Consider the following 22,955-nt stretch of genomic DNA (forward strand, 5'->3'; position numbering starts at 1 on the left):
CCAATACTCTGGCCACCTGATGCAAAGAACTGAGTCATTGGAAAAGACCCCAATGTTGAGAAAGTTTGAGGGCAGGAGGAGAAGCGGTCGACAGAGGGTGAGATGGCTGGATGGCATCACCGACTCGATGGACGTGAGCTTGAGTGAACTCCGGGAGCTGGTGATGGACAGGGAGGCCTGGCGTGCTGCAGTCCATGGGGTCACAGAGTCGGACACGACTGAGTGACTGAGCAGAACTGAGCTGAACAGCCTGTTACTAGGAACCAGAAAGCAGGAGGGAGTTCACCACATGAGTGAGTGTACAAAGAAACAAAAACAAGTGATAAGCATCCTGATTGTGGAGGAAAAGAAACCAAGGCATCTGAGCTTTGCTGACAGTGGCTTCACTCACTCAGTCGTCAACCTCCACTTATTCCACCAGGTCACCTTTAAGGGCACATGCAGTCAAGACCCAGGCTGGGCCAGTGAGAGAGGACGGTGGCCAGGCAGCTCCTGGGGGCATGCCCTGCCGTGCTCGGGGCCCCCGGGAGAGGGCAGGGTGCCTACCTTGGCTGCTGTCCTCCTCCGTGCTGCTGAAGTCGTCCTCGTAGTAGGTGTTGGAGTCAGTAGAGGCGCTGGCGTCGCTGCTCATGGAGCCCTTCCTCTGACGCTGCAGGACACACGCCTGGGGAAACAGCGAGGCGTCTGTAGTCAGTGACCCCCAAATGAGCCATCCTACTTCGGCCCTCTTACCATGTGAACGGTCTTCTCTGCATCTCTTTTTTCTAAATCCAAGTGAAGTATTCCTCCTAATAGCTTCCCTTCAGGACTCTCATAGCTTTATCCTAAAACAGGAGTCTCCAACCCCCAGGATCTAAAAGCCTGATGCTCTGAGATGGAGGTGACGTAATAGTAATAGAAATAAAATGCACAGTAACTGTAACGCGCTTGAATCATCCCCAAACTAAGATCCCACCCCACCCTCAACACCAGCGCTGATCTGTGGAAAAACTGTCTTCCACAAAACAGGTCCCTGGTGACAAAAAGTCTGGGTACCACTGCTATGAAAGCACTCCAAAACCCTAACTCTGGACAAGAGCTGGAAAGGCTTCAGCACGCCAATTGTCACAAAGTGCCCAGTGCCCACCATGGGATTTTCCAGGCAATAGTACTGGATTGCCATTTCCTTCTCCAGGGGATCTTCTCAACCCAGGGATTGAACCCAGGTCTCCCGCATTGTAGACAGACGCTTTACTGTCTGAGCCACCAGGAAAGTCCTGATAATCAATAGCTAATTCAAATCTCTGGAATCATTAAGAGCTTTCCTCATCTTCAAAACCATTACCACAAATGATACGTTTACAAAGAGTAAGGCATGCAGTCCGTCCCATTTGTTTTAAGAAGGCTACATAAGAAGACCTTACAGATTCTCAGCGGCGTGACCCCACCCACCTTTCTGTAGGACGTTGAGAGCAGTGTCAACAGCAGGTTCGTCAGTGGGACAGAGTCGATCAGCCGCTGAATCCTCTGTATGGAGGTACTCTGGGCCATGATGCTCAGGACTGCAGGGGGACCATCTGCTTCCCAACCCTGACGGTAAAGAGAGAGTTAACGTTAGGTCTCAACAGGAAGTAAGCACCCAGTCTGACGGTTCAAGCGCACGTTAGCCAGAAGAAGGGCCCGCGGCCACCGAGCTGATTCTGAGGACCAGCCCTCACCTTATGCAGAGCCTCCACTTGCAGGTCTTGAAAAAGAGATGTCAACAGCTTGACGGCATGGTTTGCCAGTATCACTGAGAGTACCCCAAAGCCCTGATGCCTACAAAGCCAAAGGGAAACACAAACTTTAAGACAACTCACAACAAATTACAATCATGGATTTTGCCATTTTGAGGCCCTTTAAGATTCTACTGACCTTTCCCCAGGGGGTGAAAAAATTGCAAAAACATAAAATCTATATATAATTTCAGAAGTTCACTCTCCCGGAAGCCCACCTACAGACTGCCTAGGGAGCCTCTGGCTAAGAACTCCTGGACTAGAAGAAACTCTGGAATTTAAACTGTCAATTCAAAGCTACTGGGTCATGTGAAAAAACACTGACATTTAAAAGCCATTCTTTTGGGAACTTCTCTGGTGGTACAGTGGATAAGAATCCACCTGCCAAAGCAGGGGACACGTGTTAGATCCCTGGTCCAGGAAGACCCCACATGCCGAAGGGCAGCTGAGTCTGTGTGCCACTAGTGAGCCTGTGCCCTAGAGCCCAAGCTCTGCAACAAGAGACGCCACCAATGAGGAGCCCCTGGCTGCCGCAGCCAGACGAAGCCCACGCAGCAAGGAGATCCAGCACAGCCAAAAATAAACACATAACTGAGTCTTTTTTACAAACTCATTCTTTTGAGAAGAAAAGGCTAAAAAGCAGCAATTCTTACAAAATATCTGGACAGGAGAGAATAAAAACAAAGGTTTACATTAAATCTGAGTAGAACTTACTCTCTCTGTCCAAATGACCACACAACAAAGGGTCAGTATACCTAATATACAAAGAGCTCGGGTAAATCAGTGAGAAGAAAGTACAAACACCAAGGAAAAACTGGGGCAAATGACCCAGGCAGTATGAAAACGACCACAGTCACAGGAGGGCTCAGCGCAACACAAGTGAGGGCGCTGCAGGAGCCTCGCTCCTGTGAGACCAGCACGGGAAGAGCACAGCCACCCACCAGCAGCGAGGACGGGGAGGGCGGCACAGCGCGCCACAGCCAGGGGCGCCCGGCAGAGTGCACTTACCAAGTAAGCATGTCCTTTGTCCGCACAATTATACTTTTAGAAATTGACCCCAAGGGGACAACTAGACAAGTGCACAGAGATTTGTTTCAGAAGGATTATTAAAGTGCACTTTATCAAAACAAGCTATACGGAACAACCTAAATAAGTGTTTGAAAAGTTAATCAGTTAACTATGGCATATTTATATAATGGTATACTATCAGTCATTAAAAACACAGACCTGTAATTGTGTCACTGAAAATGTCTACAATACGTAATAACAGTGATCCTATTTTCTTAAAGATATCTATTTAACATATGTGCACAAAAAAATGTCTGGAAGAATGTTTACCAATTTGGGTGGTAGATGATTTTTTGATGATTTCTTTTTTTTGCTTTCTCATGACTTTCTACCTACACAATGTATATACATTCCTTTTAAATCTCAGGAAACTACAACTACTTTTTATATGTTTCTTCAACTTCAAAGGATATACCTATTGGCAATCTATTCCCTTTACAATGTCAACTATAACAACAGACACTCAAAAACCACAAACCGTTGTTCTCTCTGAACATGCTTACCTCCCTACGTTGCCTGGTGTCTACGGCCTACTACCTCAATGCCTATTTCAGATCTCAGCTCAGTACACGTCCTCGGGGAAGCCTGCCTTGATATCTCTAGCCAGGTCAAATGCCCTTATTATAATGTTCTCTAGACACAATCTGACATATATTTGCATGAATATCAACTTCTTCTCTCTTCAGAACGTCTATTTTGTTTCTCCACTGCAGCATTCCACAACTCATACAGAGCCTGGGACAGAAGGCAGTGAATAATTTGCTAAGGTCCACAATTCGACTTCTTGAACTCGAGACGCACACACCCAAGTGCCTACCCAGCTCTCACAGGGGGCCTACCGGTCCTCTCAAAGGCAGCGTGGCCCAGACGAAATCCTTCATTTCTTCCCCTTCTTGTCACTCAATCTATTCCTAAACTAGTGTGCCCTCTCTCAGTAAATTACGCAATTCCAGATGCTCATGCCAGAAACTTCTGATATATTTTTCACACTCAACATTCACTTCAGTTCAGTTCAGTCGCTCAGTCATGTCCGACTCTTTGCGACCCCATGAATAGCAACACGCCAGGCCTCCCTGTCCATCACCAACTCCCGGAGTTCACTCAGACTCACGTCCATCGAGTCAGTGATGCCATCCAGCCATCTCATCCTCTGTCGTCCCCTTCTCCTCCTGCCCCCAATCTTTCCCAGCATCAGGGTCTTTTCAAATGAGTCAGCTCTTCACATAAGGTGGCCAAAGTATTAGAGTTTCAGCTTCAACATCAGTCTTCCAATGAACACCCAGGACTGATCTCCTTTAGAATAGACTGGTTGGATCTCCTGTAGTCCAAGGGACTCTCAAGAGTCTTCTCCAACACCACAGTTCAAAAGCATCAATTCTTTGGTGCTCAGCTTTCTTCACAGTCCAACTCTCACATCCATACATGACCACAGGAAAAACCATAGCCTTGACTAGACAGATCTTTGAAGGCAAAGTAATGTCTCTGCTTTTCAATATGCTAACTAGGTTGGTTATAATTTTCCTTCCAAGGAGTAAGCGTCTTTTAATTTCATGGCTGCAGTCACCATCTGCAGTGATTTTGGAGCCCAAAAACATAAAGTCTGACACTGTTTCCACTGTTTCCCCATCTATTTCCCATGAAGTGATGGGACCAGATGCCATGATCTTAGTTTTCTGAATGTTGAGCTTTAAGCCAACTTTTTCACTCTCCTCTTTCACTTTCATCAAGAGGCTCTAGTTCTTCTTCAATTTCTGCCATAAGGGTGGTGTCATCTGCATATCTGAGGTTCTTGATATTTATCCCGGAAATCTTGATTCCAGCTTGTGCTTCTTCCAGTCCAGCGTTTCTCATGATGTACTCTGCATATAAGTTAAATAAGCAGGGTGACAATATACAGCCTTGACATACTCCTTTTGGAACCAGTCTGTTGTTCTATGTCCAGTTCTAAATGTTGCTTCTTGACCTGCATACAGATTTCTCAAGAGGCAGATCAGGTGGTCTGGTATTCCCATCTCTTTCAGAATTTTCCACAGTTTATTGTGATCCACACAGTCAAAGGCTTTGGCATAGTCAATAAAGCAGAAATAGATGTTTTTCTAGAGCTCTCTTGCTTTTTCCATGATCCAGCGGATGTTGGCAATTTGATCTCTAGTTCCTCTGCCTTTTCTAAAACCAGCTTGAGCACCTGGAAGTTCATGGTTCACATATTGCTGAAGCCTGGCTTGGAGAATTTTGAGCATTACTTTACTAGCATGTGAGATGAGTGCAATTGTGCGGTAGTTTGAGCATTCTTTGGCATTGCCTTTCTTTGGGACTGGAATGAAAACTGACCTTTTCCAGTCCTGTATCCACTGCTGAGTCTTCCAAATTTGCTGGCATATTGAGTACAGCACTTTCACAGCATCATCTTTCAGGATTTGAAATAGCTCAACTGGAATTCCATCACCTCCACTAGCTTTGTTCACAGTGATGCTTTCTAAGGCCCACTTGACTTCACATTCCAGGATGTCTGGCTCTAGGTGAGTGATCACACCATCGTGATTACCTGGGTCGTGAAGATCTTTTTTGTACAGTTCTGTGTATTCTTGCCATCTCTTCTTAATATCTTCTGCTTCTGTTAGGTCCATACCATTTCTGTCCTTTATCAAGCCCATCTTTGCATGAAATGTTCCCTTGGTATCTCTAATTTTCTTGAAGAGATCTCTAGTCTTTCCCATTCTGTTGTTTTCCTCTATTTCTTTGCGTTGATTGCTGAGGAAGGCTTTCTTATCTCTCCTTGGTATTCTTTGGAACTCTGCATTCAGATGCTTATATCGTTCCTCTTCTCCTTTGCTTTTCGCTTCTCTTCTTTTCACAGCTATCTGTAAGACCTCCTCAGACAGCCATTTTGCTTTTTTGCATTTCTTTTCCATGGGGATGGTCTTGATCCCTGTCTCCTGTACAATGTCACGAACCTCTTTCCATAGTTCATCAGGCACTCTGTGTATCAGATCTACGCCCTTAAATCTATTTCTCACTTCCACTGTATAATAATCATAAAGGATTTGATTAAGGTCATACCTGAATGGTCTAGTGGTTTTCCCTACTTTCTTCAATTTAAGTCTGAACTTGCCAATAGGAGTTCATGATCTGAGCCACAGTCAGCTTCCGGTCTTGTTTTTGCTGACTGTATAGAACTTCTCCATCTTTGGCTGCAAAGAATATAATCAATCTGATTTCGGTGCTGACCATCTGGTGATGTCCATGTGGAGAGTCTTCTCTTGTGTTGTTGGAAAAGGGTGTCTGCTATGACCAGTGCGTTCTCTTGGCAAAACTCTATTAGCCTTTGCCCTGCTTCATTCCGTACTCCAAGGCCAAATTTGCCTGTTACTCCAGGTGTTTCTTGACTTCCTACTTTTGCATTCCAGTCCCGTATAATGAAAAGGACATCTTTTTTTGGGTGTTAGTTCTAGACGGTCTTGTAGGTCTTCACAGAACCATTCAGCTTCCACTTCTTCAGCGTTGCTGGCTGGGGCACAGACTTGGATTACTCCTATCATTTTCCAACACGACTCGTTCTCCCTGCATTTCCCAGCACCGCCAGACTCCAAACCCCGCCTCGATCGCTCAGAGGAAGGCGTGAGCCTCCCACCTGTTCTCGTTCCCTCTTGCCTTACAACCCTACATACAGACTATTCTCCGCAGGGGGCTGGGTTCTCCGTCACTAACAATTCAGATCTTATCACTCCGCTCTTGCAAACCCTCTGATATTTTCAGCTTATACTTGGCCCAAGGTGATCTGGCCCTGGCAACCTCTCTGACTGGATTTTCTACCACTCTCCTCCTCAATTTCTCTGCTCTAGACACAATGACCTTGCTGATCCTTAAACATGCCAATCATACTTGCACCTCGAGACCTGAATAATTCTACCTCAAATATTTTCGAGGTTTATCTGTCACTTCACATCTACATCTTGTTTTTAGAGCCCTTTCCCGACTATGCTAACTAAACTAACAGGCCCTGACAGTCTCTAACCCCCTGTTCTGGCTTATTTTTCTTCCCAGCACTCATACACGATAATCGATTATAAACCTGCTGTTTGTTATAAAACTACTGTTTGCTCACTGTTGCTCCAGTTAAAGAATAAACTCCAGGGCTTCCCTGGTGACTCAGTGGTAAAGAATGTGCCTGCCAGTGCAGGAGACACGGGTTTGATTTCTGATTCAGGAAGATCCCACATGCCGGGGGGCAACTAAGCCCATGCACCACAACTCCTGAGCCTGTGCTCTGCAAAAAGAGAAGCCACAGCAATGAGAACCCTGCGCACCACAGCAGTGGAGACCCAGCACAGCCTCAGATAAATAACGTTATTTTTAAAAAAAGAATACAAATTCTATAAAGTCAAGGAGATTGCTTTGATTAGTACCTCAATGCCTGGAAAGAGCACTGAAAAAAATAAATGAAATCCAGAAATAAGCCTGGGCTTCAAAAATAAAACCTCAACAACACAGAAATCACATTTCTAACTTTTTCCTGACAAGCAAGGCTTTCTGTCCAGACTTCATCAAAACAGCAGCAAATGTTTCAGGAAGCAAGCCATGAGCCCAGACAGAATCCTTATGTTACAGGTTAAGTGTGCAAGTGCATAACCGACTCCAAGTCAAACGAGTCCATTTTACAAAACAGAAGCACTTTTCTTCCCTAACTTGAACCTCACAGAAGGCCTAACATGTGTATTACACAGGTATTTTCTCCCTCTTACAGAGAAGGAAACAAGATTGGAAAAAATGAGCGATTACCCAAAACCACATAGCTACAATACAGAGACAGCGAGCTACGGTCATCATCTTCGTTGTTCACAGGTACTGGATAGAGGCAAGCTTTGCTACTGCTATGGAGACGAGAGGCGTGACACCAGCTCCCCATCAATAGAAAACAGCAGGAAAACCAGCACGAGCGGCATCGAATGGACACATACCCTTTTCCAGGCCCCAGCTTCGGAGAGCCCACTCCCTCTTTGGTGCGAGAAAGGATGTCTCTGACTCGGAGAGCGGCCAGTGGATCTTTCTCTTTCCCCTTATCAGCCAAGGCAGTAGGACTGAGGTTCAGTATGAGGAAAAGGCTGTTCAACAAACACCAGGCACCCAGCAACTGGAAGTTCTGATAGTGCTGTTGAAAAAGGCATGAAATGTAAATATACAGACAGAGAGTCTACAGGCTACACGTCTTAGAGACTACAGGCAAAATGGAGGCAGCGACGTCTTACCTCACCACCCGCACGGCGGGAACTGCTGATCGCTTGACCAATCATGTCATAGATTTCAAGCTGTCCAAAAGTAAACATGCACAAAAATCTGAGCAAAGTGACATAGTTCATTATAAATGCTAAATCCGACCCAAAACAATTTAGCTTGAAGACTTCAATGTCCTCAAGCCACTTCCAATGGTACGATTCATCACAATTTCCTTGATCCTCACGTGACGCTGACTCTGTCTTTTCACTCAGCTCACAACAGCTTCTGAAACATGTCCCCTCCACCCCATCTAAAGCAACATACCCAGGACACATCAAATCACTTTCTATCACACCCGTTCATCCAATGCACTTGCCACTTCAGAAGCCCTCGTCTCCAACGTGTGCCTGCGCTGAGAGCACACTGACGCCTACGGTAAGCCTCCGGTGCGTGTGCTGACTGCATGACGCATCCTTCACCATGTCCACCACCACCACAAAGTCACAGTGCTTCCGGCAGCTAACCAAACCGCCAAGCGAGCAAGACGCCTACGTCCCAGGCCAACCACTCAAGGGGGAGGGTGTGGAGAGCACTCCATGGCCTTCCCTCTAATGAGCAACAAGGCGGAAGCCGCCATATTCCCTCAACCGAATCCTCGGGGCTCCCCATCCCCAGAGGCAGAGCTTACACATTTCTGGACGATTGTGGCAGCGTCACTCTCGTAGTCCTCCTCTTTGGAGCTCGTGGAGCCTGTCCGCACTTGCTGGGCACTACCCACATGAAGGATGGCCATGCAAGTTGCCACACTCACACCTGAGAAAAAAAAAGAGACACACATTCCAAGAAACTGAAACACAGAAACATAACCCACCCACAAGCAATTCCATGATCTGATGACTGAAATCCCAACAGGGATCGACTCAATGGACATGAGTTTTGAGCAAATTCCAGGAGATAGTGAAGGACATGGGGTCACAAAGAGTCGGACACGACTGTGCAACTAAACAACAAAAAAATGTGTGACCATATGATCCAACAAGCACACTCCTAGATATATTTACCCAAATGAGCTGAAAACTTCCATCCACCCAAACACCTGTACACAAATATTTATGGTACCTTTAGTCACAACTGCCAACAAATGGAAACAATCAAGATGTCCTCTAATATTCAATAATAAATCAATCAATAAACCGGGGTGTATCCATACAAGGAATGGCATCACTGACTCAATGGACAAGAGTTTGAGCGAACTCCAAGAGACAGGGAAGGACAGGGAGGCCTGGCATGCTGCAGTCCATGGGGTCGCAGAGTCAGACATGACTTATCGACTGAACAACAGTTCAAGCAATTGCTACCAAGGCACAAAAAGACAAAGAGGAAGCTTAACTGCACACAGCAGGCCCTCCACACCTGCAGGTCCTGCATCCGGAGACGCAGCTGGCAGAATCTGTGCATGGGCCATCTGCAGATGCTAAGGCCAACTGTATACACCATTTCACACACGGGACTTGAGCATTCATGGATTTTGGTACCCACGGGGAGGTCCTGAAACCCCCTGCTCCACCCACAAGCAAAAGAAGCCAGTCTGAAAAGGTGATGATTCTAACAATAGACTTTCTGGAAAAGGGAACTATGGAGACAGTAAAAGATCAGTGGTTTCTAGGGGCCGGGGTTACGGGCGAGGTAGAGGGAGGGACTTCCAGGTGGAACATCGGGGATCTGGAAGGCAGTGAAAAGATTCTGTATCAATGCCAAAAACCATAGAGCTGTATGTGAGAAAGGAGCCCTAATGTAGTGAACCACAGACTTCAGTTAATTATGTGTCAGTACTGGATCATCAATTACAACGAAGGCAACCCGTGAATGCAGTATGTTAACAAGGGCACTGTACACAGGGGTGAGAGCGTACGGGGACAGAACTCTGTACTGTTCCAGATGCAGAGTCTGGGAATGCTGCATTTTTCTGCAAACCTAAAGCTGCTTTAAAAATGAAATCTAGGACGTCCCTGGTGGCTCAGTGGTTAAGAATCTGCCTTCCAGTGCAGGTTCCCGGGCTCAACCCCTGGTCCGGAAGATCCCACATGCTGCAGAGCAACTAAGCTTGTGCGCCACAGGTACCGAGCCTGTTCTCTAAGAGCCTGGGAGCTGCAACTACTGAGCCCAGGAGCCACAACCATTGAAGCCGTGCTCCATGAGACACCAGGAGAAGCACGCTCCCCGTAACTAGAGAAAAAGCCTGCAGAGCAGCAAAACCCAGCACAGTCAAAAGTAAATAAACAAGTAAGTTTTTAAAACTGAAATTACTTTTAAAATATTTTTTAAAAACTTTACAATGATTAAAAAATAATCTCACACTTAGTATTTCTCAAAAACATCTAGGCCAAATCCCTTTCTTTACTTCAAATCCTAAGTGATCAAATTTCAGTAACAAACCAAATCTGGGGGCTCTTTAAAACAATGAAGAACTTTTTTTGGCCATGCCCACAAGGCATGTGGGATAGTTCCCCAACCAGCGACTGAACCAGCACCGGGACAGTGAAAGCAGAGTCTTAACCACTAGACCACCGGGGAGTTCCCTTAACAACTAAGAATTTTTAAGGACTCTTAATTCTTATCGACGAAACATAATGAGATGCATAGGATATTCAGAAACTCCTTGAAAATTGAACTTCATGAACCCCAAACTTAAAAATGCAAAAATCAAAGCCTGAGAACTGAGAGTGAACACTGGGAATGGGCTTGGAGAGCACACCTGCTCCCTGCAGCCTTGGTGCTCCCCCCCACAGCTCTGCTCTCGCTCAGGCCCAAACGACCGAAACTTCCTCCCAGTAGATCTCCCAGCCCCCCCGGTCTCCCCACAGCAGACACTGTGCACTACGGCTCCAGTGTGCTTTCCAGAGCACAGCTCAGACCATGCCACTCTTCAAATCTCCAACGGCCTCCACTGTCTGTAGGATATGGTCCAAATGACTGAGACTGCATTTTGAAACCCTCTTTGAGGAGGCTGTACCTTCTTTCTGGCTGTACAACACCAACTAGTCACACACACACACACACACACACACACACACACACTCTCTCTCTCTCTCTCTCAAAATGTTTCCCCAAATACCAGGATACTTTTGGTCCTGCTTTTGCCTCTGGCCGAGGGATAGCCAAGCTGAAATCCTACCTGCCCTGCAAGATACGTCGACAGAACCCCTTTGTGACTACTGCCTTCCCCAATGAAAAGTGCCTTTATCTTTACATGCCTATTTACACAGAGATGTTTATAATAAAGCCATTCAAAGAATGTAGGGAGATAACCTCAGCAATTTCTTCATGCTCCCAAGGTCAGGTTTCTAAGACTGTTCAAACCCTCACTCACAGAACCCAGTAAACATCGGAAATTGTTAGGCCTCCCAAGACATACCAGGACTATGGTATTTAAAACCAGGATCAGTGATTTGGGTTAAAAAGTCACCGAAACAATAACTTAAAAAAGCATAAACACCAGCTGTCAGGCCCCACTTCTAAGGCAGCATAATCAACAGGAAGGGAGGGGATTTTGTGGGAGCATGGAGAAAAACACTCATTGTATTTATCAATATAAACATACCACCTGTTCCAGAAGGCTTCCTCAAATCTGCTCCCACAGCAAAGCGCCATCGCTCCCTTCTCTGTATGCCCGTAATATCCTAGAATCTCTACTGCCTTTAGCATCTCCTGTTTCACATTACATACACTCTGTGGTCCAATCTGTCCTTCACTGCTCAGGTATAGGCTCCTTGAGAGCAAGGATTACATATTGCTCATTGCAATATCCCCAAAGCACTTAGCATTTTGCTTCTCACACAGCAGACACTTACTCACATGTGCACACACTATGAAATCAAATATCCACATAACACAACAGCAGCAGTTGAGCAATAAAGGAATTTACAGAACTCCTACTTAGATCTCGTTCCATCTAGATGAGACGCTAGATGGCCCCTGGGGAAGGAACTAAGCAAAGAGGGAGAGAGCACGCAGAAGGGTCTCACAGTTTCCAGGAAGTCTGTGTGGCTGAGGAAATGATCAGATGCAACGTCTCACCTGCATACAGACAGCTCAGGCTGAGCACTGTCACATCCTGCAGACGGGAAGGGTTGAGAGGCTCCAGCACAGGTAGGGAAAGGGTGTCCAACGCCATGGTCACGTCAATCACCAGAGAATGAAAACTGGAACATAACAAGATTAACACAAGTGTCTCTGATTCACTTGCTTCTGCAATCTGTTAAAGAAAGCGGGCAGGCCATAAAAACTAACCGGGTTCTCTCTTTTGGAGAACAGTTTTAAAACATAGAGCATACGCACGCTGGAGCACCTTACCCATTACGAACAGCGGTGGCATCTGCTACTGTGGCAGGCATGATAAAGAAAGAATTGGCCAGCACTGCATCTTGAAACCGATTGATGTAGCGCAGGAAATAGGGCAGGTTCAGACACACACGCAGTAGCTTCTCTGAGCCACCTGAATTAATGAAAAGGCTCAGCCGTACAAACAGGCTTCTGCTGCTTGATTCTTTTCCACTTAAGGAATTTTTGAAAGCAGAGAAACTAGCTTTTTGACAACAGAGTCTTACCAAGTTCCTGAAGACTAGCCACATTCTGAGCTATGAACACATTCTTGGTTTTGATAGCAGAAGCTTGATCTGTGGATGACTGCTCTTCACTTTCTCCTTCCGCCTGAAGAGAAACAAAGGCTGTGAAAAGCCTCTGAAGATACTAGCACCTTGGAACCGACCTGGTGGTCTAGTGGTTAAGACTCCATGTTCCCAAGGCAAGGGCCCCAAGTTCAATCCCTATTCAGGGAACTAAGATCCCACATGCCATGGGTGATGTGACCAAAAAATAAATTAAAAAACAAAAAGATACTGTCATCTCCTGATTGTCGTCCTCAAGTGCAGAGCAGAACCAACTATACAAACTAGAGCTGCTCTGAGGATGCTCGTCAGACTCCCAGCGGGGGTGGGAGGTGGTGGGATACACAGCTTTAAATATATTCTGTAACCAGCACAGAGTGATGCCTTTTACAGTAGGAGTACAGGCTCTGTGTCTACTTGCACTGAGAAACTATCAGAAGAATGGCCATCAAAATAGTAACCACTAGAGACTTCCCTGGTGGTCCAGTGATTAAGATTCCATGCTTCCAATGCAAGGGGCATGGGTTCGATCCCTGGTCAGGGAACTAAGATTCCACATGCTATTAGGCATGGTCAAAAATATAAATATAAATAAATGTATTATTAAAACAAATAGTAATAACTGTGAACAGAAGGAATTGGGGTGAATGCTACTCATTTTCAGTTAGTATTCTTCAACTTTTTTTCTACCCTTGGCAGGTACATCATTTTATATCACAAATATAAAATGCATTTGTTAGCTGTTTTTTCTAGTATTATCATCTTAACAAATCCTACAGGACGAGGTCCTTTGACTGAAGTAACTCACCTGAGTCTGTGGACCTACAGGTGATGATGCTACAGTTCTAGGGTTGAAAACTGACGTTAGCTGGTTCAAAAAATTCATCTGGACCTCCTTCTGCTTCAGCTCTGGGCTTACTGGTGAGGCCAGTTCTTTCTGATCTTCCACTATAAAATATGAAACAAGAGATCGGTGAGGGCAATGTCACTAGCAGACAAAAGAGGAAACAGCTGGCAAGGGGAGTGGCCAAGAAACCAAGTCTGGTGAAGGCGCGCTCACCATCTGAGAGCGTCTTCACTGTCTGGGGCAGCTTGGCCGACTTCATCATCGCTGTGAACGTGATGATTTCAGTCCTGTCTAGTCGGCTGCAGCCAGTGCACAGGCCCTTGATGAGGAGAATCAAGTGTTTCTGCAAAGAAAACAAATTCCAATATGCCTTTTAGAGAGGCCTCCTCTGGATTACATCCAATATGCCTTTTAGGGGTTCTATTCTTTAGGGACTTCTAGCTGGCACAACGGAGAAGGCGATGGCACCCCACTCCAGTACTCCTGCCTGGAAACTCCCCTGGACGGAGGAGCCTGGTGGGCTGCAGTCGTGGGGTCGCTGGGAGTCGGGCACGACTGGGCGACGTCACGTTCACTTTTCACTTTTATTGCAGAAGGAAACGGCACCCGCTCCAGTGTTCTTGCCTGGAGAATCCCAGGGACAGGGCAGCCTGATGGGCTGCCGTCTATGGGGTCGCACAGAGTCGGACACGACTGAAGCGACTTAGCAGCAGCAGTAGCAGGCACAAAACCAAATTTAGGTTCAAAGCAAGAACGGCAAACTCAGGAAGCAGAGATCACAAGCTGATGGTCCTCAGGCCACACCTGCTTGCAGGCGTCTCACAGGTCTCACAGCGATGTCGTTGTTTACATTTGAAGTCATGGCTAACTTTTTAAAACACGGACCCTTTATCATACAAATCCAGATTTCCTACCTCTTTCAATAATTCACAAGATCAGCTGGAGCCAGTGATTGATCCCTTTATAGCTGGGTCACACACCCTTCTCAACCAGCATACTTGACTCATTTTATGTTACTTGCCTGGCCCCCATGGTCATGTATCTTTGTAATCCTAGAAAAGACCTCTGCAGCTCTCTATACCAGAGGCTGATAAACCATAGCCCCGATTCAGCCCACTGTATTTGTGAATAAATCTGACTGGACCACAGCTGTGCGCATCCATTCACATACTGTCTGTGGCTGCTTTCACAGTGCAAAGTCAGAGTTTAACAGAGCCTGGATGGTCAGCAAATTATCTCCTGTGTAGCCTGTTACAGAGAAAGTCACCAATCCCTGCTCTATGCCATCCCTTCTCCATCATTCCACGGGTCAGTCACGAGCCTACCTCAAAATAAGGGCCAGAAACAGGCCCACCACTCTTACCTGGGACACAGCGCACGCCTCATCTGGATTCTCCAAACGCAGGAGAGAAAATTCAATCAGGACTTTACAGGCTGCTGCCACAGACTGAAGTTGATTCCGGGGAACTGAGAAAGGAATAAGCTTTACTTAACCTCAGACTGCTATAGTGCACTTCAGCCTCACAGTCAATGAACCAAGTAAGTTTTGAGCTCCGTATGTCCAACATTCCCAGTATCTTTCTCAGAATCAACAATCCATCAGGCAAACAAAGGCAACTTGGCACTGATGATCATGAATCGTTTCTAGATCAATTTATCCTGTATTTACTAGAAATTAAGACAATTATAATAGGAAATACATCACAGGAAGTAACAAGCACTTCAAATATGTTAATCCATTTAATCCTCAAACTGATGCTATGAGATAGATATTGTTAACCTCTTCTCTTTAAAAAAAAGAAACAGGAAAAGTAAACCATAGAAAGGTTAAATGATTTGCCTAAGTCATGCAGCTAGAATCAAATCCAGATGTCTGGCTCTAAAGTTCATGCTGTTACCCACTAGAATATACTACCTCTCCTTTCTGTTTCTGCAGTGGGCTTCCCATTCAAAGGTGCTCCAAGCTAGAAGTGACTCTTACACTGGTGGCCAATGCCTAGAATAAACAGCACTGGACACCGAAAGACTACTCAGCAACCCTCCAACTTCCTTTCACTTTGCTTGCTTAGCAAATTATTTAAGTAAACAAATAATTCGAATTCTTCAGAACTACATGAATCAGGCTTGGGGGAGAAAATGAAAATGCTAAGTATCAGAAATATTGGAAAGTAAGAGACTGGTTACTTTAGGGGGAGAAAAGCTTAAAAGATGGGGAACTGAAGTTGAAATCCCTTCATATACCAGAGAACACAAAAGGAGAATTTAATCCCTCACCAAAACCAAATAAGGAAGACAGCCTTGGTCAGTGGCTGCTAACCCCAGCTCAGCATCCCCACCTAACCTTCCAATCCCATCCATCCCCCCGAAATTAGCACATTAGTAATTACATGTGTAAAATCGATAAGAAGGCAAGGGAAGTTAACTTAATGGTTATGAAATAGAAGTCCAAACCAAACAGTTTTTAAATCCCTTTTGGCTGGCCTCGGTAAAGGACCTTCCAAAGCCTTATCAAACTGACAGTTGTCTCCACTCTTGGATGAACAGGTTAGAACGGAAATACAGGCGTCATTAACAGCTTGTTCAGACAAGAGGACACACAATTCCCCGTTCACGAGCCCTTAAAAGGGAATGGCAAGAGTGCAATACTTACTGAGGCTACAAACTGTTGTGATATAGTGTGTGGAAAGCGCAACAAAGGAGGAGTAGAAGGGCTCGTACTGCTTCTCGTGCTGCAGGATTTCGGATTCGCTGCAACGAAACCAACATTTACTGAGTGCTTACTACAGGCCAGGTGCTTTACCCCTCTACAGGCCTTACTTACTCCTCGTAGCAATGCTACTTGGTAGGCCCTGTTACCATCCCTATATTCAAACTGAGAAAGTGGAGCTTAGAGGTACCAGACTTAGTAAGTGGCAAAGGCTAACAAACAGGAAACACATTACACTCACTTAGAATTAAAGAAATACAAGTAAAAATCCAATAGGATACCATTGTGTCCTGTATTGATACTTAACAAAGACCAAAAGCTAACAATGCCACAAGCCGGTCAAAAGAGGGTAGGGCAGGGTACTCAAAACACTGTTAGTGGGAATAACGCCTTTTGAAGACCAAACAAGGCCAGTCCACAACACAGCAACTTAAAAAGAATAAACATTTCAAGGGAAGAAATCATCTGATGGGTGCTAAAATCCAAAATTCTTCAGGTACCAGAGTCCTCCACCCCACTCGCCACATCCACAGGATATATAGTTAGATCACGACAAAGTGATTTTTAACCACTCCCTTATCTTTACCAGAAGAAATGGCCTCTTCAGTGAAAATCTGGAGCCCAGCTATGTCTAAAAGCTGGATACGTTAATGTCATTCTCTTTACTGCATTAGATGCTAATCACAACCCATGAAACAAGGCGGCAAAGAAAAACACTAAAACGTATGTTCTTAAATGGAAAAAAGAGAGCAATGTGCTTTAAAAGCTTCCACAGTTAATTCTCCAATAAGAACTATCAGCCTAGGAAGGGAAACGTAAACAGAGTCTAGACTCAGTTCACTTGCCAAATCGACATGGGGGCCAAAAAAGCAAGTTCCATGTCTTGAAGGTGCTAACGTGAGTGATGAATCATCTCAAACAGCACTTCCCTATTTGGGAATTCATCAAGGAAAAATAGGTATTATCAAAGATCGGTTCCTTATCTTGGAATAACTCCCTCATGAAGAAAAACATTTATGGCGTACCTATGATGTGCAAGAATCTTCCTGCCCAGCAAGGATCATTTCTCCCTACTTGTCGGATGGACAAAAGAAAGGAAACAAAATCCTTAAAACATCAAGCAACCCTCAAAGTTCACGGGGCCATCACACTGATGGGAGCAGGGGGAGTCCCACCACACCCAGAAGAGAGCTCCCCACCCCTGCTTCTACCTCCTAGGAAGAGCTGTTCCTTCACTCCCATCCTGACACCCTGCATTCATAGTTCTAAGGTTCCCCCACTCTGTAATTTGATGGATTTTATGAAGTACTTCCCTTCTCTGCTTTACTTCAGAACTTCAGAGCTGCTTACTGCCACCCCCCGCCCCCCATGTTTTTCAACTGGACAGGTTTACCACGACCAAAAGAATCACTGCTGAGCCAAAGAAGGAACTCACTCTGCCGCTTCCCTTCTCATTCTGATGATAAAACACATCCAAAACACAGGAGTCAACACATTAATTGCGTGGTTCAAGGCTGCCATATTATGATTAAACAAACCCTTCTTCTTGCCACCAGGGGTTTCCCTGGTGGCTCAGAGGTTAAAGCGTCTGCCTGCAATGCGGGAGACCCGGGTTCGATCCCTGGTCGGGAAGATCCCCTGGAGAAGGAAATGGTAACCCACTCCAGTATTCTTGCCTGGAGAATCCCATGGACAGAGGAGCCTGGCAGGCTACAGTCCACAGGGTCGAAAAGAGTTGGACATGGCTGAGCGACTTCACTTCACCTCTTCCTGCCCTAGTTATACAACTGCCTTATTCCAATCAAGAAACAATAATACCCTCTAGGGAAAGATGGAGGTGGACAAAAGGAGAAAAAATGAGCAGAGGGCTCTTGAGCTCCACTCACAATGTGCTTAGGGCAAGGAAGGATAAACCTGGGAAAACTCGTTTTTAAAAGACTTAAAGGGGAGAGTAGGTAGGTGGCCATGTGGCCCAAAGGACAACGTCCTATCTTCTGATCCTGAAGAAATGTGTGTGTGTGAGGAACCTAGCAAAGAAGTGTCGTCTCCCTTTTTGACCCCACCCTCATTCCCTGAGAGCCTGACAGACACCAGGTCACCAGAGGAGGCAAAGAAATATAAAAATGGAACAGAGAGCAAGACATTAAGAAGAAAGGCGAAGAATGCAGAAATTGAAGGCAACTATGACACAAAAGAAAATCAAGGGACATGAAGGTGAAAATATTTCTCCTCCAGGCAGTCATGCTACTTTCCTTAAACATGTACCTCGCCTAACAAACTCTGCAACAAAGTACCACAGAGCCTGAAAACTGCTGAAAGGACAAGGAATCTGAAGCAATTATATTCCATTTTAAAGTAAAATTACATACCAATTAAAAATAAATGCAATGCAGAGTACAAAGGAAAACAGCACTTAAGCAGCCGGGTCGGAAAAACCCAACTTGACATGTAAGTGAAAAAGAACTAGCCAGGGTCCAGGAAGAGTGAAAAAGCGTGATGGGCAAAATACAGACTGCAGGCTCACTGCCGCTCTCCCTCTTGCTGTCTCGTCACTAAGCTGTGTCTGACTCTGTGACCCCAAGGACTGTAGCCTGTCAGGCTCCTCTGGGATTTTCCCAGGCAAGACTACTGGAACGGCTGCCATCTCCTTCCCAGGGACCTTCTCCACGCCCCCGCACCGGCAGGCGGGCTCCTCACCACTGAGCCACCGCTAGCTGTGTCTCTGCCGTCAACGGGGGACACTCGGAGCACTTTCCCCTCACCAGAATCACCAACTCCCAAGCATAGAGTCCACTGGGTTTGTTTCAAGACACACTTATAAACAAGCACAACAAATTAATGAGATACAGGAAACATTTTTTAAAATATAGGTTTAATGAACATCTACTGTGTGTCACACAAGTGAAAACTTTCACATGCCTCTCTCACACTCTCAGCAAACTTGTAGCGAACGGGATACTGAGACGTGGAAACATGACCTAATCTCACAACTAACTACAGGCTTCTCACTCGGGAGCTGGCTTCTCTTCTGTAGGTCAATCACAAACTCAGCTGATGATGGCACCAAGGTACCCCTTTTTCCCTCTCAAGATTTTTAGAAAATGACTGTGCATTATCTAATGGGGATGTTACTAACAGCTTCTGCCTTCCCAAGTAGGTCTCCTTGGTCCAAGTTTCATCAAATAGCTGGGAGGCAGAGACTCGAGGAGGCTTATCATTAAGAAAGGCAGGACAGCCTAGGAAGGACTGGCTCAGGGCAGTGAGTGAAAGTCGCTAATTCATGTCTGACTCTCTGCATCCCCATGGACTGTACAGTCCATGGAATGCTCCAGGCCAGAATATCGAAGTGGGTAGCCTTTCCCTTCTCCGGGGGATTTCCCAACCCTGGGATCAAACCCAGGTCTCCCGCATTGAAGGCATATTCTTTACCAGCTGAGCCACAAGGGAAGCCCAAGAGAAAGGGACTTTTCTTTTTAAATTTACAAAGATTCATAAAATTATTCAATGACAACCATGCTCACCAGCATATCCTGCACAGAGTTAAGAAAGGAATTCTGTATTTGATAGCACATACAGTTACAAAAAAGCAAAATGGCTGTCTGGGGAGGCCTTACAAATAGCTGTGAAAAGAAGAGAAGTGAGAAGCAAAGGAGAAAAGGAAAGATATAAGCATCTGAATGCAGAGTTCCAGAGAATATGAAGAAGAGATAAGAAAGCCTTCCTCAGCAATCAATGCAAAGAAATAGAGGAAAACAACAGAATGGGAAAGACTACAGATCTCTTCAGGAAAATTAGAGATACAAAGGGAACACTTCATGCAAGGATAGGCTCAATAAAGGTCAGAAATGGTATGGACCGAACAGAAGCAAAAGATATTAAGAAGAGGTGGCAAGAATACACAGAAGAACTGTACAAAAAAGATCTTCATGACCCAGGTAATCACAATGGTGTGATCACTCACCTAGAGCCAGACATCCTGGAATGTGAAGTCAAGTGGGCCTTAGAAAGCATCACTGTGAACAAAGCTAGTGGAGGTGATGGAATTCCAGTTGAGCTATTTCAAATCCTGAAAGATGATGCTGTGAAAGTGCTGTACTCAATATGCCAGCAAATTTGGAAGACTCAGCAGTGGATACAGGACTGGAAAAGATCAGTTTTCATTCCAATCCCAAAGAAAGGCAATGCCAAAGAATGCTCAAACTACCACACAATTGCACTCATCTCACATGCTAGTAAAGTAATGCTCAAAATTCTCCAAGCCAGGCTTCAGCAATACGTGAACCGTGAACTTCCTGATGTTCAAGATGGTTTTGGAAGAGGCAGAGGAACCAGGGATCAAATTGCCAACATCCGCTGGATCATGGAAAAAGCAAGAGTTCCAGAAAAACATCTATTTCTGCTTTATTGACTATGCCAAAGCCTTTGACTGTGTGGATCACAATAAACTGTGGAAAATTCTAAAAGAGATGGGAATACCAGACCACCTGACCTGCCTCTTGAGAAATCTGTATGAAGGTCAGGAAGCAACAGTTAGAACTGGACATAGAACAACAGACTGGTTCCAAATAGGAAAAGGAGTACATCAAGGCTGTATACTGTCACCCTGCTTATTTAACTTATACGCAGAGTACATCATGAGAAACGCTGGACTGCAAGAAACATAAGCTGGAATCAAGATTTCCGGGAGAAATATCAATAACCTCAGATATGCAGATGACACCACCCTTATGGCAGAAAGTGAAGAGGAACTAAAAAGCCTCTTGATGAAAGTGAAAGTGGAGAGTGAAAAAGCTGCCTTAAAGCTCAACATTCAGAAAACTAAGATCTTGTCATCCGGTCCCATCACTTTATGGGAAATAGATGGGGAAACAGTGTCAGACTTTATTTTTGGGGGCTCCAAAATCACTGCAGATGGTGACTGCAGCCATGAAATTAAAAGACGCTTACTCCTTGGAAGGAAAGTCATGACCAACCTAGATAGCATATTGAAAAGCAGAGACATTACTTTGCCAACAAAGGTTCATCTAGTCAAGGCTATGGTTTTTCCTGTGGTCATGTATGGATGTGAGAGTTGGACTGTGAAGAAGGCTGAGCGCCGAAGAACTGATGCTTTTGAACTGTGGTGTTGGAGAAGACTCTTGAGAGTCCCTTGGACTGCAAGGAGATCCAACCAGTCCATTCTGAAGGAGATCAGCCCTGGGATTTCTTTGGAGGGAATGATGCTAAAGCTGAAACTCCAGTACTTTGGCCACCTCATGTGAAGAGTTGACTCACTGGAAAAGACTCTGATGCTGGGAGGGATTGGGGGCAGGAGAAGGGGACGACAGAGGATGAGATGGCTGGATGGCATCACTGACTCAATGGACTTGAGTCTGAGTGAAGTCCGGGAGTTGGTGATGGACAGGGAGGCCTGGTGTGCTGCGAGTCATGGAGTCGCAAAGAGTCGGACACGACTGAGCGACTGAACTGAACAGTTACATTTTTAATTACACTAATTAAGCCTACATACAGCATGTGCTCCATTAAGCTAGTTTTAGTTTCATTTCTGGTCTAGAAAAGTAAAGGTATTTAAAAGATTTTTAATCTTTACTACTAAAAGACATGCTATCAACAAGCAGCAGAAATGAAGTCCGCTTTAAGTAAACTCAGATTATCTTTTTCTTTTAAAAAACTACTTTTGAGAGTTGTTGTTCAGTCGCTCAGTCTTGTCCGACTCTTTGTGACCCCACGGACTGTAGCAGGCCAGCCTTCCCTGTCCATCACCATCACCCTGTCCATCATCATCACCACGAGTTTGCTCAAACTCAGGTCCATTGAATTGGTGATGCCATCCAACCATCTCATCCTCTGTTGTCCCCTGCTCCTCCTGCCTTCAGTCTTTTCCAGCTTCAGGGTCTTTTCTAATGAATCAGCTCTTTGCATCAGGTGGCCAAAGTATCAGAGCTTCAGCTTCAGCATCAGACCTTGCAATGAATATTCAGGACTGATTTCCTTTAGGATTGACTGGTTTGATCTCCTTGCAGTCCAAGGGACTCTCAAGAGTCTTCTCAAACACCACGGTTCAAAAGAATCAATTCTTTGGTGCTCAGTTTTCTTCACAGTCCAACTCTCACATCCATACATGACTACTGGAAAAACCATAGCTTTGACCAGACAGACCTTTGTTGGCAAAGTAATGTCTCAGCTTTATAACCGACTATCTAGGTTTGTCATAGCTTTACTTCCAAGGAGCAAGCTCCTTTAATTTCATGGCTGCAGTCACCATCTGCAGTGATTTTGGAACCTAAGAAAATAAAGTATGTCACTGTTTCCATTGTTTCCCCATCTATTTGCAATGAACTGATGCCTCCCAATTTATCCATGCTAATCCCTCCTTTGTTTCAGTTTGGTTACAAAGTCAAACTTAACAAACAGGGTTCAGGGAATTCCCTGGAGGTCCAGTGGTTAGGACTCTGTGATTTCACCGCCAAGGACCCAGGTTCTCTCGTGTGGTGTAGCCAAACAACAAAAACGAAACAGGGTCTGGACCTCAGAATATTTCATCTGCCTTTTCTTCAAACCAAAGGTCAATTCCAACTATGCTAAGTCTCTTCAGTCGTGTCCAACTCTGTGCGACCCCATAGACGGCGGCCCACCAGGCTCCCCTGTCCCTGGGATTCTTCAGGCAAGAACACTAGAGTGGGCTGCCATTTCCTTCT

At 45.3% G+C, this 22,955-nt stretch overlaps 1 protein-coding gene across 5 annotated transcripts in view; it reads right to left on the reverse strand.

Moving 5' to 3' along the window:
- The window catches only part of UBR4 (ubiquitin protein ligase E3 component n-recognin 4), a 136,754-nt gene that overhangs the window by 110,612 nt on the left and 3,187 nt on the right, over positions 1–22,955 (reverse strand). For all 5 annotated transcript variants that reach the window (XM_070382125.1, XM_070382126.1, XM_070382119.1 and 2 more), the window contains exons 2-14: positions 16,201–16,298; positions 14,914–15,017; positions 13,764–13,893; positions 13,512–13,651; positions 12,644–12,746; positions 12,390–12,531; positions 12,114–12,238; positions 8,725–8,849; positions 8,069–8,128; positions 7,781–7,971; positions 1,698–1,797; positions 1,432–1,569; positions 547–664 (exon numbers count right to left, since the gene is read on the reverse strand). In XM_070382125.1, the coding sequence (XP_070238226.1) occupies positions 547–664; positions 1,432–1,569; positions 1,698–1,797; positions 7,781–7,971; positions 8,069–8,128; positions 8,725–8,849; positions 12,114–12,238; positions 12,390–12,531; positions 12,644–12,746; positions 13,512–13,651; positions 13,764–13,893; positions 14,914–15,017; positions 16,201–16,298 (1,574 nt within the window). The remainder of the gene's footprint in view (positions 1–546; positions 665–1,431; positions 1,570–1,697; positions 1,798–7,780; positions 7,972–8,068; positions 8,129–8,724; positions 8,850–12,113; positions 12,239–12,389; positions 12,532–12,643; positions 12,747–13,511; positions 13,652–13,763; positions 13,894–14,913; positions 15,018–16,200; positions 16,299–22,955) is intronic.

This window comes from Bos mutus, chromosome 2 (genome assembly GCF_027580195.1).
Source record: "Bos mutus isolate GX-2022 chromosome 2, NWIPB_WYAK_1.1, whole genome shotgun sequence".
NCBI classification, from domain to species: Eukaryota; Metazoa; Chordata; class Mammalia; order Artiodactyla; family Bovidae; genus Bos; species Bos mutus.